This window comes from Camelus ferus, chromosome 9, assembly GCF_009834535.1.
Source record: "Camelus ferus isolate YT-003-E chromosome 9, BCGSAC_Cfer_1.0, whole genome shotgun sequence".
Classification (NCBI taxonomy): domain Eukaryota; kingdom Metazoa; phylum Chordata; class Mammalia; order Artiodactyla; family Camelidae; genus Camelus; species Camelus ferus.
In genome coordinates this window covers 58379007-58395039 of record NC_045704.1, presented here as the reverse complement: position 1 = coordinate 58395039, position 16033 = coordinate 58379007, and the positions used below count along the sequence as shown (strand labels likewise).

The 16033-nt window shown below is 44.3% G+C and overlaps 1 protein-coding gene across 2 annotated transcripts in view; it reads right to left on the bottom strand.

The window, feature by feature from the left end:
* Positions 1-5410: 5410 nt before the first annotated feature.
* Positions 5411-16033, bottom strand: part of TBX15 (T-box transcription factor 15) — a 103899-nt gene continuing 93276 nt past the window's right edge. For both annotated transcript variants that reach the window (XM_006184287.3, XM_014558883.2), the window contains exon 8: positions 5411-7904. In XM_006184287.3, the coding sequence (XP_006184349.1) occupies positions 7120-7904 (785 nt within the window). In that variant the 3' untranslated portion in view covers positions 5411-7119. The remainder of the gene's footprint in view (positions 7905-16033) is intronic.

Genomic DNA, 16033 nt, shown 5'->3' with positions numbered 1-16033 from the left:
TTCTCAGAATCACTGCTTCAAGAGCCACATAACCAGGAAGCCCATGTCAGATTGTGAGTTGAGTGAGGAATAAACATCAATGTGTTAATATTTGGGGGTTTATCTGTTACATAACCCAGAGACAGCTTAGGAGGGACTTTACCTGCCCATGGGTAGAAGCAGCATGTGCAGTGTGCCAATAAGCGGAGAACGCCAAGACTCCTCTTCACGGAATCCAGGAACTTCTCCTAGAATGAGAGCTGCAGGAGGTGGACTTGGCCATTCTTTAGCAGCCCCTTTTGTCTGTTTTGGCTTCATTGAGTAAAAGTACTAACAAGGATTCAAAAATCTCTTTGGTTTTCTGTGACTCTGCGGGGCCTGCAAGAAAGTTTCATAAAAGTAAAAAGTATGAGTAGGAAGCATCTGAAGCAGGAAATGCTGTTAGGTTGACCCATAAAAGATAAATGCCATGAGCAGTTACAGGGGCGGAAAATTTTCTCTTCTTACCTCTGAGGTTCTTTGACTGATTCAATAATTAAATTGACATAAGACAGATTAACAGAAGAGAAACAAATTTAACTCCATATATGCAGAAGCCCCCCAAAATATGAGACTAACGAGCAAGTGAGTCAGTTGAGGCTTATATGCCTTCCTGAGCTAGGAGGAAGCCTGTACTAGGAGCCTGGGGTTTCCAAGGGGACACGGCTAATTTACCGAAAGTAAGAACAGCTGATGTTTGGTAGTTAGAAGTTTGACCTGCCATGCAGAGAAGTCTTTCAGATTAAAACAAACAAACAAACAAAAGCGTCTCTGGTAATAGATTTTTTTCTACTACAGGCCCCCTATCTAGATTCATTTAGGTAATTGAAGGAAAGGTAAAAGTTTTTCCAAAATCTGCTGAGTCTCAATCACCTTCAGCTGCAAATCATCCCCATGCCAAAGTGGCATATTTGGGGTGGCATATTCTGCTCCCCTTCACAGTAAAATGAGCTAAGAAGGAAAACACGATGAATGTTTTCTCAGCTTTAAGCAGCAAGTTTCACCTTTCACCATCCCACCCGGCACTGGGTGGGGAATCCCCAAGCAAAGGGCTCTGTGCGGAGCACAGATACAAGGATCCCGGCAGCTGAACCTACCCTGGGGCCCTGGCTGGGGGAGAGGGGTGGGGTGGGAGTGTTGGGGGGATGTCGCCTGACTCCTCCATCACCTCCTAGTCCCCACTGGTCCTTCCCAGGGTGAAGGCTCCCACTGAAACACTGGAGGGAATCCCAAATTGCCCAAGGGACAGCGTGTTGGGCTACACCCCGCAGGCCTACAAGCCCTGTGCTTGCCCAGCTTCAAGACCGAATTCAAGACCGAAGAAAGAGTCCAGAGACAACAATGCTTAAATGGATGGTGGAGCTTACATTTCTGAAGGTTCTGGAGCAACTCCCCAACATGTGCAGCGGACGGCGGGTAGAACACGGCCGCAACGGGCAGAAAATGGCGGCCGCCTTCGCTTCCGGGTGGGAGGGGGAGGTTACGCGTTACGCGGGAAATTGACTTCAAGTGGGCTCATCAGTTACCAGGGAAACCAGCAGAGGGGCACGCCCCTCACCGCCCCTTTGCGTAGAGTTCGGATGGAAAGTTAAAACAATTGCTAGCAGCTGGGGCCTGGGGCAAGTATGTAATAAAGTCGGTCATGTGAGTGGGGTGTCAGTGAAGCAGGCACAGGTCGAGCTGGGGTGTGCAGAGAGCAAGAGAACAGCCACTTTGGGTGGCCTGACCATACACAGAGCTAGGACATCTTAAGAAAAGGGAGTCCATCAGGGATTAGCAGATACAAACTACTATATATAAAATAGACGAACAACAAGGTCCTACTGTGTAGCACAGGGAACTATATTTAATTATATTTATATTTATATTTAATACCTTGTAATAGCCTATAATAAAAAAAAACTCTGAAAAGAAATATATGTATGTACAGCTGAATCACTATGTTGTACACCAGAAATCAACACAACATTGTAAACCAACTGCTTCAATTTAAAAAAAAAAAGAAAAGAAAAGAAAAGAAAGAAAAGGAACTCCAGAGTCATGGGACAAGGAGCAGCAGGGAGAACATACTTGAGATTTTCGAGATTTGCCCTAAGAGTGTGAACATCCTCGCCCCCAATCCCACCACCATCACACATTGTCTCATATGGGGAATACTTGTCTCGACTGTGTTGCTTCCCACCCTCACATTGGCGGGACACTCTCCCTTCTCTGCAGTTTCCATGAATTCTCCATGAGCACTTCTCTTTATTATTGACCCAATAAATCTCATTTTTGGAAAAACACAGTAGTGGCAAAGCCTAGGTTGGAGCCCTGTCTTTGCTGCATGCAAGCTCTTGATTTTTGTGAACATTACTAAACCTCCTTGAATTTCAGTTTCCTCATCTATAAAATAGAGATTGAAATACAAATCCTATAGGGTGGTTGCAAGGATCATAGGATAGCCTTGCATAATGTGTAACATGTAATAAACACTCAGTAAAAATTTGCTTCATTCTAAAATTCTGCCCTTTATTGTCTTTACCACCAATTTAATGCTTCTATTGCTCACTGTTGCATATGCATATATCTTGACTCCTCAGCCAGGCTGAAGTCTTCTTGAAGGTAGAAGTTTTTGGTGTTTCTGTGTTACATAGAATAGTTCTGAGAAAATTGTAGAATGCAAAGGCATATTTAGTATTTTTCTCATTAGTTATTGTTCATTATTAATCTGATTAATTGGTTGTTTGATCATTCATTTTAACTTTTTAATAAAGTCAGATGGAAGGGATGACTCTCATCCTCTGCCAAGGAAGTCATGAAAATAGGATTTTATTGGGACCATGTAAAAGATACATTCAGATTCAAAGAGTGTGTAAATGGTCCCAGTCCCAGAAGGCCAGCGGCATTTACTTGCTGATATTTCAGTAAGTAAATATCAGTGCTACAAAGCCCTTGGGAAGACAAACTGATGCGAAGCTAGTATTACCCTAAAAGGTAGAGGCCCCGGTTCTTATCATACCTGAAAGCCAAGTTTGCAGTTGGAAGACGGTGTGTTGTGTAGCGAAAGACTTTAAAGATTTATTTGAAAGGAAAGGAAAAGTACACCCCCAAGACTGGGAAGCGGGCTGATCCAAGGTAGGGAAAAGTGGCAGTTTTTGTCTCCTCTTTCTCTTATACCCTTGCTTAGAGGTGGTGTTTTGATTGACTGACGGCTCTTGCCCCTGGAATGCTTAGTCATGTTTGGGCCCTCTGCGCATGTCCTTGCCCATGGTGTAAACAGAAAAACCCGTGGAGGTAGGGGAGGCTAATCGCAATGTTAATTATAATGCAATGAACATTGGACATGTCTGGTTAAGTCCTTTCTGCTACCGCACAGTCGTGGCTGTCGGGTTATAACCAGCTGTTTTTTTGTTTTTTGGGGTTTTTTTGCTGGCACTCATTTAGAAGAATTCAAGTCCCTTTATGCTGGAGGCAGGCATAATACCACCTTGTGGACCATCCTCCCTCTCCTCCACCTATCTGCCTGGTGCCCCCACTTATCTACCTACCTAACACTAGCAGAGCACATCTTCCAGTGAGGATACGGATGCCCTTGGCATAAAATGGAGGAAGCAGGTTCTAAGATAAATGTCTACATTTGTACTTACTCAAATGTCATCTGCTTAGAGTAGCCTTTAGAAAGCACGGTCTAAATGAGCCGTTATCCTCATTCCCCAATCACTCTTTCTATCATCTTGTTATTTTTCATTTCCTCAAAATGATTTTTTGCAATCTGAAATCATAGTATTCATTTGTTTGGTAGTATATTCCACATCACTCTCACATCTGACCACGAGCTCCTGGAAGGCAGGGTCAAGTTTAATTGTTCATGTCTATGTCCTCACATCGAGTAGGGACAGTGCTTGATGTAGAATAGGCATTAAATATGTATTTATGTTTCAATAAAAATATTAAAACATACATATTTACTGGACTGAATGAATGAAGCTGGTCCCAGGCATGGCCCTTTTTGGAAATCAGAACTCCAGTTGACAATCATAAGCAGAAAAGCCTTGTGAAAATGTATCTTTGTGGCTGGGTTTCCTTGGGAGGACAACTCTCCTTTGGTTTGTTGAATATAAATTGGTACAGCAGAGTCTCTCTGAAATCCTAAGCACTAAGCAATAAGTCAAATATTTGTCATCAGCCAAACAGCTCTGTGCTTCCATCTCAGCCCTCAACACTCCCACTAATGATAAAATATTTCATAGAAGAGTATATTAGTCTATAAACTGCAGGAAGCTTCTCTATATCTCTGGTTTTATTAAATTGCTAGGTTTGAATTGAGATGTTACTAATTTTCCTCCAAAACTTATATACTGTATTGACTTTTTAAATGTTATTTCATTCTTAACCCATCATTCCTTACTTCTATAAAAATTTTGAACATCCTTCAAATCTCGTTTAAGTTCTACCTCCCCAGTGAAAACCATCCCGACTTCGCCTTCTTATACTGAGCATCTTCTCTGAATTTTCAGAGCCTCTTGTATCTATTTGCTTCACATGTGCATGACTGCCTGAAAAGTGAACCTTTTCAAGGACAAGGCTATGACGTATATTTTTAAAACTCTCTATTATGTGTAATGGATGCTGCCAAGCTAGTATCTAAAGTAAATTTGCATTAGTCTGTCACAGAACATGATGTGAAGAACAATAAATCTTTGGTAATTTGTGTCCCATTAATTTGGAGCAAATTCACCCAAGTAACCATTTTGCAGTATCCTTGAAAAATGAGTTTGACCAACAAATTCAACAATAAGAATGAAAATGCATTGAGATTCTTATTGGGGTGTTGAGGATCAAAGAGGAATAAGATAGGCTTTCCTCAAAAGCATGAGCAAGGGTGGAGCATCTTAACTCACAGAAGAATACTCTTTTTATAGCCCTTTGTATGCAGTCATTGTGCCAATTAAAATGCATTTTCACTATTTCATGAAAGATAATTGGGTAGAGTATATTCTTGACAATTCTTTATCCAGTTTATGTTTTCAAATGATAATAAAAATGACACCTGTCACGGTATTGTGGGAGGATTTGATAAGATACTCATGTACAACACACAGTATAACACCTGGCACTTGGATTGCTACTGGACTCAGTTTTCTGCAGCTAATACGCAAGTGGGCATCCCACTGGAGTCAGCCCTGGTTTCAAGTCCTCGTTCCCTCTCTGACAGGCGGTGTGATCCCGGATATCCAGTCTCTCAGCAGCGTAGTTACTCATCATAAAATGAGGATGATAGTATAGACTTCACATGGTCTGAATAAAGATCCTGTTATGTAGTACAGATGAGAGTGCTGTGCTCACTGTAAAGCACGAAGCAAATGCACAGGCTGCTATCTGCGTATTCCACATGAACAGATACACAGAAGACAATTGCAAAGATTTTATTTAGCGGCTTTCTGTGCTTGGCACTTAGAAACAGAGTTCCGTGCATAAGGGCAAACTTTTATACACCTTTTCTTCATACATATTTTACATACCCTTTTGATTGCCCCCTTTTTTTTTAATATTCATAATATTGGATTCCCCACTAGGCACATAAATACATTTATCTACAACACCTCAAAACCAAAAATCTTCATAATATCTGTATTCTTTTACTGGGTATTTGCATTTCCACACCACTGAAAAACTTTCGCTTGCACCAAACTTCACTTGTTTTCTTATCATTAAAGGGTTTGAAGGGGAAGGGAAAATGAAGGAAAAAAAACCCAAAACGTCAAAATGCAATGAACTATTTGATAAAAATGGAGCCCTAAGGGCAGCTGGAAGGCTGTAGAAGGCCCGTCTGCAATTCCCTGGAACAGGGGCAATTCCTCCTGCCACAGTGGCAATGCGGCCCGAGACCCAGGTCAGGCATCTGGAGCTGGCATCAGGAAGGCCAGGGCTCCGTGTGTCACCTCTGTTCCTGGGATCCTCGGTCGGGATTACAGAAGTCTTCCTTCCTCATACTCCTTCTATGTCCTTCCCCTGCCAGACTGCTGGCTCTGGCGTTGGCACTTCCCACGTGGCGCTCCTCTCTCCTGGGTCACGATGGTCAGCACTGTGGGATGGAGATGCCTTCCTTGCCCCGGTCCTACTCACCAGTGCCCTGACCGTGCACAGTGTCCCAGAGAGGTTGACACCCCAAAACTCCAAGACTCTTTCCATAACCTGTAGGGGGGGCAGGGGAGGAGGGGAAAACCCCCAAAACACATCCTTGGTGAATTCAAACTCTCATCACTGCTCACACTTCCTCGTTCAGCCTTGCTCTCCACCTCTCTCTCGCTCTCTATTCCTTCTCCTTCTCATTCTCTCTCTTTCTCTCTCTCTCGCTCTCACGCAGCTGCTCTTAATCCCTCTTTTCACGGGCACCACTGGGATGACAGCGCACCAAATGAAGAGAGCCAAAGTTCAAAAGCAATCTTCTTCGGGAAGCCAAGTCCAGGCGTAGTACTGATGTCTTTCCACCCTCATTGATGGGAAGGGGTTCCAGGGGTTCATTCCAGGAATAGTGGAAGCTGCAGGGGAGAAATGCTGGCAGCTACTGCTGGCCCAGTTCATAGAGTGTTGTACACAGACAAATGCTTGGTGAAAGCACCCATTCCGGGCTTCCCTCCGCAGAGTTCACCCAGTTCCGCGTCAGTGTGCACATGTGTTTGTGTGTGGATGAGTTTGTGTATGGATATAGATGTACGTGTGTATGCATGTAGGTATAGGTAGGTCTGTATTTGTGTGCGGGTAACTTCTCGTGGCTGCTACATGCTAGCATCTCCCTTAACATTATTACAAAATGAGTATTCAGTTTCTTCAAAGGCCACTCTGGAGTAGGCGATGCTTTATAAAACTAACGTTTGGGAAGGCAGGGAATGGCCACTGAGTTGGAGACGATTCCACCGGAAGTAGCCTTCAGCGGCTTAAATGTCTCTTGTTGTTCTTGGGATGTGCTTTCCTCCTCCAGAAAAAAAAATTATATATATATATATATTAATAATAGTACACAGTTCCTGTTTTTCAAAGGCTCCCAAAGAGGAGGATCTGCCCATGGAGACTCTGGGGCCTTGGCTGCGGTTGGCTCCGTGCTGCTTGGACTGGCCACTAAACCATGTGAACGGACATCTGAGAGGAGGAGCCGGGGACCGCCCCGTACTGCCGGCCGTCACAGGTGTTAGTCGCCTGCTGATTACCGGGCGAAGGGCTAATCATGTGCATGCTGTGCTCCATCCCCGTGGGCAGGTACTGCCTCTCTCCGAAGGCCCCGTTGGAAGGAGAAGAACAGAGTAAAGTGCTTTGAGAGGCACTCAGTTTTTCTGGGCTTGCGGCTAGCCTAGGGGAAGTGGGGAAATTGTATCCATACAGATTGTAAGGGTTGTGGAGAGAGAAGGCATTGTAGGAGCTCTGCTGCATGTGGCTGCCCCCAAACATGTGTGGTGAGGACGAGCTGGAGGCGGCGTTGCCCGCCTGCATGACGTACTGAAACTGGGAGGTGGGGAAGGACCCCAGCTGGCCACCGTAGGCTTCCATCTTGCCGTTGCTAGGCAACGAGGGAGGAGTTGGTATTCCTGAGATCAGGGATGGAGTCCGCTGAGGCATGAAGGTTTCGGAGGGCTGAGTGGCCGAAGCAGTGCCACTCTGAAGCCTGTTGTAGCCACTGTCACTCAGCCCCGGGTAGCTCTGCAAGGCAGCCATGTTGCTCCGGGCACATGGTGGGTAATCGGAGAGGTTTAGATTGCACAGCTGGCTCTCTCGACAGCCCACGTTGAAAGTGTTGGGGGCCAGGTGAAATGTTGGAGGAGAACAGGATGGAGATAAAAGATGAGAAGAAGCTGAAGGCGATGGTGTCCCAGTGCTGGAGGTGGTTGGGGAAGTGCCTGTGCTGCCCCCTGCAAGAGAAAACATAAATACCACTGATGCAGAGGCCTTTTCAGATGAGTCATCTTGGCCAGATGCAAGCCGTGAACGAGGTCCTTCCAATATCCAAGATAAGCTGATTTTTACAAAACCAATGCTTTCCCTTAACTCAGCAGACTTAGGCTAAGAGATTCCACCTGTGCACACATACATAGGTGTGTGCATGCACATACACGCACGTACACACATACACTCACTCACTCACTCCAAAAGAGAGGACAAAGAGGGCGACCAAAAAAGAAAACTAAACTTTTTTGCTTCTCTGTGGAAGAGCTTTAGTAAGTCTTATTTTTCAAAAAAAAAATAAAATAAATCTTCCAATAGTCACTTTGCCATTTCTTGCCATCACATTCACTTTCCAGTAAGACCTCTGGTATTCAGCATTAAAACCCACTCACTCAGCTTTTCCCATTCTCAGTGGAAATGCATTAAAGATGGATTTTAACTTGAGATGGTTGCTTGCTTTGCCATATTTAATCTTCCATCCAAAAATACAGCATGCCAAATTTCAGGACCTTAATCTCAGAGGAAATGGGGCCCTGGAGCAGGGTGCCATGCCAAGGTTGAGGCCTGGGAGGGCTGAGCAGAGAGGCCCAGGTAGTAGCAACTAGGATATGGGGTTGAAGTTGTATCATATGAAAGACATGAGCACAATTGAAAGAGCTGGGTCAGCACAAAGCAAGGCTAACTTGAAACTGACTCACTGAGATCCAGAGGCTCTGCTAATCTCCCTAATTATAATAACCTGCCCTGGCCCAGAGATTGAAACATAGATAGTAAGTACAGTCTTTGCATCTGGGATATTCATGAGGACAAGTAGCCAAACAGGTTATCAAGGCAAGAGAACTGCATTCCACTCACAGCTCTGCCACACTAACCTTCCCTGTGACCTTGGGCACATCACATCCCCTCTCTGGGTTTCAGTTTATCAGGAAGATGAGAAATTGGTTAGGTCAGTGATTCCAAAGCTAGGAGAGGCTTCGAGCTTTAAAAACTACTGAAATTGCAGGATCCCACCTCAGACCAATGACATGAGAATTTCTGAGCAACACGGAAGCTCCATATCCATGTTGTTTTCAAAACTCCCCAAATGATTCTAATGTGCAAACCAGGATTGAGAACCAAACATACAATCCAAATTCCTTATTCTGAGGTACCCAGAGTAGTGATTCTTAAACTTTAAGGTGCATGAGAATCACCTGCAGGGCTTGTTAAAGCATAGATCGCTGATTCCACACCAGAGTTTCTAATTCTGTAGGTTTGGAGCAGGGCCTGAGAATTTGCATTTTCAATAAGTTCTCAGGTGATACTGGTCCAGGGGCCACTATTTAGTTAGAGGACCTCCTTCATCTCCTAAAATCCCTGAATTTGTATTTGAGAGGGTCACTCTTAGAACGTGCAGATATCAGAACTGGGTTGATGGCTGATGCACCAACAGAAAGGGCCAGTTCAACCCACCATACTTCAAATGTGTTCTCGGGTAGTTTAATAAAGAAGTTCTTGAAGGGAAGGCTGAGGGAGAACACACCTCTTAGTTTCTGTCTCACTGAGTGGCCCAGCTCAGGGATTCATTTTCAGCAAGCATGTGGTTCCTCTTTGAGGCGTCCTACACGTTTTCGCCCTCTTCTACCCTAAATGCCATGTGTCAGTGTAATAAGTGCCATGGCACAAATGGAGAAACTTGACTCCAGCTGTAAAGAGATTTGTGTTTTATGGGATGTGTATCTGGTCCCCTCTCTTTGAAAGTCCATCCTTGCTCTCCCAGGTCTGGTGTTTATGGGGTCTTCAAGGAGGCCCCCTGTTCAGCACACTGTTCCATCCTGTTACAGGTACGCTCCATCAGGCACTGGCCCAAGCCCTGCAGCAGGAAGTGCACGATGGAGCAGATGACTTTTTACAACTCTAAATGGTTTTCTCGGATGGGCCAAGATGGAACGAATGGTACTGATTTAAGGCCTCAATTGGTTTCACTAGAAAAAAAAAAATAAGAAGGGAACTATTAACAAGTTACAGGGATTTCTGCTGAGCAGATGAGAGGCACATGGTAAAAAGTTTGTAGTCAGCTTGCTTTGGCTTTTATATGACACTCACTGGAAATGAGACTTGGTGGCCTGCTGAGCTTCAGGGGGCGGGAGCCCCTATCCAAACCAGTGTTTTGAGGGGGAGAGCAAGCTTGTCCAAGAGAAGGTCACGTTGCTTGCGTTTGCTTTGAAGAAATGCTCGCATGCACTTAAAGTACTCTCTACAGGTAATAGCCATTTTTCAAAGTCCACCCAGAGAGAGAAGACTATGGCGTTCATTTTGCCGAGATGCAGACAGAGATAACTGAGAAGTCTTTATTCTCTTGTGATCTAACAGCTGGTCAGCTGCTTTCCAAGGTTGGAAGAGCCAGCCCAGCAGCTAAATAAGCCTAAGGAGGCAGGCTGCCTTCATGGTACATTTCCACACTTGGCTGCCTAGAGGCCTCTTGCCGCAGAAGCACTCGGGCGAGCAGGAGGCCAGGCCACACTGATGCAAAGGGGTCAGAGCTGCTCTCAGAGGAAGGCATGTCTCCCTTTCCTGTGTGGCCTCTTCTTCCTTTGCCTTTATCCCCTCTGTACCCACCAGGTCCAGAATGCTCTAAGAGTCCTTATTTAAAGTTTACTTAATGGGTAAGCATGGACTGTAGGGTCAGACACACCCCGTTCCAACCCCAGCTGTCTTACTGATTATGGGACCTTAGCAAGTTAGCTTTGTCCATATAAATAGAATCTTGACGATCTACCTTGTAAGCAGGTTTTGAGAAATGGAGGAAATAATATACGTTACCAAGTGCAGATAGGAATAAAAATCTGTTTTTCTCCTCTCTCCAATGAGGGAAGAAGGAGTGAAGGAAGGAGGAAGGACTCTTAGAGCATTTGGGGTCTAATGGGGATGGCTATCAGGTGCTGGCCTCTGTCTATGCAGCTGAGCATCTTGGCCTCTCCACACTCTGGCGAGCGTTATGTCACAGCCAACTGCCCGGATGTAACAGGCTAGAGGCACTGCCACGGCTGTGAATGATGGAGCACTGGCCACCCCTCAGGCCCATATTCCCTAAGGCTAAACCAATTCTGCTTTCTTCCTGAACTATCTGTCCCTTTCCGCTCACTCTCCACCATGTCTCCATCTCTTCTCAGATCAGATCAAGCAAAGCAGAACTGAACACAAATAGGCTGGCTGGTGTCTTTCCCATTATCCTCAGAGGTCTTAACCCACATCTGGGAGGTGATTAAAATGTAATGCTCTAAGTAGCTGAAAACTCTCCAGCATTTCAGGACGAATCCCCCACCGCCCCACTTCCCTGCATCGTATTTTGCCCGTGGACTAAAGTGAAGAGTTCCTCATTATAATTCATATTCAACACTAACTGCTCCAATATTCAAGGCTCACAGCCAAACGAACCAAAAAGAATACATTTTTAGCAGTGATTCCGTACGAGGACAATAACCTAGAATACACTGGTGTACCATGAAGACAAGTTAAATGTGACCGTGAAAATCCTGAATACCAAACCTGCTGACTTTTGCATCTTTAAATTGATCACTTCCAGACTGTAATATGGAGGCTTTCACATACAGCTTCCTTTTGGGTTTGTTTTCTTGTGCTTTCCCCTCCCCCACCCCCAAAATTGAAAAACAGTAAAACAAAATCCCATCTGGGCTAGTCGAGAATAAATTTCCATGTAATTACTTGGTTCCATGAGCCAGACTCTTCTCTCGTATAACTGAATGGCATCTGGCCCTGAGGAGTGCTGATTCACTGCGTGTCCTTGAGTAGCCTTCTTGGAGGCTTTCGAACAGGTAAGAGGTAAGATGTCAGCAGCCTATGGACGGATCCCAGGGAATAAACCCAGAGGCCATAAAGTTTAATGATCACAGCCCTTTTCCTCCCAACTAAGAAATTACCCTTAATTGAAATGAGTACCCTTCTCAAGATGCAAATATGAAACATTGTAGTGCTAATGGGAATTGGGTGGTTTCAATCTTAGACTCCTAGGGCATCCTTCTTCATTAAGTTTAAAGATATGCATAGATCCAAACCTCTTCCCTTTAAAATAGCTTTTAACATAGTCACCCAATTCTCATGTTTCACATGGGCCTCTGTGTTTTAAGTCTCTCTGCTTCTGAAATGGCCCTGTTTTACACCTACCACAGGCCCCAGGTGGAATCCCCCATTTTTTTCATTTTCCATTAACTTGCTTGTTCTCTCTGCTACTTGTTGTACTGCCTTCCTTGCTGTGGTCCCTATCTGTTGTTATTGTCATTTAGAACTAACCTGCCTCTCTCCTGGCAACAGTACCTTTTTTCCCACTGAGAAACACCCCCTCTCCCACATTCACCCCTTCATCCGCACCTCCAGAGCAGGGACACGACTCATGCATGGAGCATCATATTCCCCACCCGTCCCCGCCATGGTAATTAGTTCAGGGATGGCCTAATTAGAGTCAACGAGACTCAGTGAGATTTTGCTAGAACTCTTGAGAGGGAGGCATATGACCTTCCCCATCCCATTTAAACCTGAAAAAGATGTAGGTCCAGGGATGCTGGCAGCTGTGTTACATCCGTGGGGAGCCTGAGAAGGAAGTCAGGTGAGAGATGATAACAGTTTGGAGTAGGGTGGTAGCAAGGGAGACTGGAGATGTGGCCAGAGCCAAGAGCTCGATAATGGTTGGATATGGTAGGTAAGGAGGGAGGGAAACATCTAGGATGATTAATGGAGAGTGGTGTCCTTCCCCCAGGAGAGGGCGCCAAGTCTGTGAGGTGAATCATGGACTCAGTTTTGGATGCATCGCACATAAGGGACTTCGAGACAAAATAGAATATGTAACCAATAACCATTTGTTTGAGTGGATTAAATTGAGATGCTCTCCAGTCCTTGTAGAACTCCTTGTGGGCATTACTCCTTATCTCAGGGATAAATGAGATCAGCATAAGATGACTCTCTTTGAAACATTATAATGATCCCACATTAGTTCAAAGACTGCAGTCCACTGAAAGAGCCTCATTTCCCAATCTTTTTACTGGTATAAATTTGCTCAGTATTTGATCCTTTTTACTGACCAACTTCTAATCAACACAAATCAAACAGATGAAAACCCCAACAGCAACAGAGACCTTCATAATCCTAACTTAACTGCCTGACAAACCTCAAAAGACACGAGGGTGTTGAAATCTGTCTAGTGATGTCGACTACCAGTTGAGAAGGGAGGGCTTCTGTAAATGGCAGGTCTCCTTGCATCCACAGAGGGAGATGTATTAACAGCTCTGGTATCATGGGTCCAGGGTGGATCCTTTTTTGTATGACAGTTGTCAGATCACTTGGAGACAGCCACTCACAAAAGCTCTCTCGGGTTTGGCCATACAAGTAGTTCCATTGTATGTATCATCAGAACAACAGGTCTAAACTTGGTCATAACTGACCTGGACTCTTCTTTTTACTTCTGCATCGGTATCACCTCACTCGACTTCCCCAAGCATCACTTACTTGGTTAATTCATTTTGTCCCTGCCACAAGCAGTGTTCAGGCAGAAGCAATTCCTGAAATATGATTCCTGTCTCCAGACTCTCCAAAAGTATTAACTCCCTTTTTGATTCTAAAGGAAGACGTCTGAAAATAAAACCATACACTTGACTTCACAGAAATGAAATATGGACCTACTACTTAGATTGAATGCTCAAACTGTTGACAATAAACCATCAGTTGGAAGTGTAAACTAACTTTTTTGGAGTGTTAATGAATAAGAATGAAGAAGGTCTAGTGGGAAGGAAAGTGCCTGGGAAGGCAGAAGATCTGCTTTGGAGTTCTCAGCTCAGTTCTGCCACCACTTAACTGCAGATATGTTGCCAGGCTGCTCTGGTCCTCAGTTGATTTTTGTGCTAAAGGCAGAGGAAAATGAATTCCATGCATTCTTGTCCACAAGCGAAACAACTCTATAGGGCATCCATTCAACGTGGTTTTGAAAATAAAAGGACCTGGATTTTTGTAAAACTGTAACTAATTCACCTAAGCACTTTCCTTGAAATTTTATTAACAGATGGATGTTAATGAAACCCCCAACAATTTAATGGGTCTTAATGGAGCTTCATGGAATCATATACTGAGCAAATGAAAGAGAAATTAAAATGACAGCAAGGGCAAGATGGAAAAAGTACCCTTAACTTCATCCAAGCAGAATGGTTGCTCCAGTCTCCAGTGGCAGCAACAGTGCAAACTGTCCCAGGGCCGCGTATCTGACATCCAGATATTCATCTGTTGGAAGCAATGAGGTAATACGGACACCCAGGTGGGTCAGTCACTATCTGGATCTTCGGTTTGGTGCTAACACTGCCAACACGCTCCTCACCAGAAGGGAGTTACTACAAAATCAGTCTGCCACTGAAGTTTCCACTAGAAGCTCACCACTCTTTACTTCTTCTAAGATACAAAACTTCAGCACAGACAGCCATGTCTCATCTTCACTTGATGACTGATACTGTTCAGAGTTACTGGAAGTCTTGGTTTTTAAAGGAAGAAGGAACGGGTGTTGTTACTTTTACATCCTTTGTTAACATCAAGAAACCAAGCCACATATTTTTTAATAATGAGACTCTGGATCAAGTTCATTGTATAGTTCAAAAATGTATTCCAGTTAAATTGTTTAATAGAGTCTTGGCTTTTCCTCTAGCCCCATCCCACCACCATACGTGTCCAATAATTCCAGGCTCATTTCCCTCCATCAGTGCAAAAAAAAAAAAAAAAAAAAAAAAAAAAGGAGGGGGGACTCAATGAATATGAGCCATTTTGTTTTAAAATTCAGTTTCTCTTAAACCATTGTTTCCCAAGTGTCAGTAAGTCATCTTAATATTGATATATCTTCAATAGAAGCCCCGTGAAACCTGCTATGCCGCATGCCTAAGCAATGCAGGTTCCCTTGCCTGCACCTGCCCGGTGGATCCACGTGCTGGTGAAGCACAGATTACCATCCCCAGTCATCACCCACACCTATAGCCACACACATGTTGGGTGGTTGCGCTCCAAGATTTAATCAGACATCGACCCTGTCCAGCTGAGCCACGGTGCCACCAAGGGACCTCATTCACTGTTCATTAGGTATTTCCTGGGTGCCAGGCCCTGTGATAGATTTGGGGACACAGCAATGAACACAGTGTCACCACCAATGCCTGCTCTTGGGGACTGGCAGTATTCCTGCCAACCTTCTCATACCAGGCTCCGTGATAGAAACTCCTGCTTGGCTAGAAACTGAAAAGTTAATGAGTAAAGCAAAGGCAGAGAAGCAAGAAGCCACCTGAGAAATAAATAGGATCAAGTGTCTTTATGTGAGACATTTTCATTTATAAAGCATGTTTATATAAATGGCCTCACAAAAAAAAAAAAAAATTATCCCTCTTTGAGGGTGAGGAAATGGACTCAGAGTAGCAGTAATTTGCCCAAGTTATATGAGAGTTAGTGGCCATCAAAGACAAAGGCCCGGATTTCCCAACTTCCATAGACCTCTGCCTCTTAAGGGCCACAAAGGCATCAGAGCAGCAGTAACACCCTGAATATACACTGACCCTGCTTCAGTCACAGCATTATGAGGAGCAAGTCACCTCCTACCAAGGGCATCCGTTTCTCCTCCACTTATTAAAAAAAAAAAGGGTTGGAAATTCTGAATCACTTGTCTCACCAGATCCCTGTGAAGTTAAATCACGCTTTGAATAATTAATCAGCAGAACGGCAGTATTTCCTGTCCCTGGTGCATTTTTTTCTTAGGTTTCGATATATAGGGACATAAGGGTATGAAGGCAACGATGATGATGGTGATGATGGTGGTGACAATGATGACAATGACACCCAGCACACACTGAGTTCTTACTGTGTTTTTAAATGCATTATCTCATTTAATCCTCACAAGAATTCTATTACATTCTCCCATCATGCAGATGAGAAAACTCAATGTCAGAAAGGATGAGGGGCTTGGCCAAGGTCACCAAGCTAGGAAAGAACAATGATACGAGCCTAACCCAAGCTGTCTGACTCCAGCTTTAAAAGATTATGCTTTTAATCACTATTTCCAGCTTAAAACCAGAGAAAGTTCAGT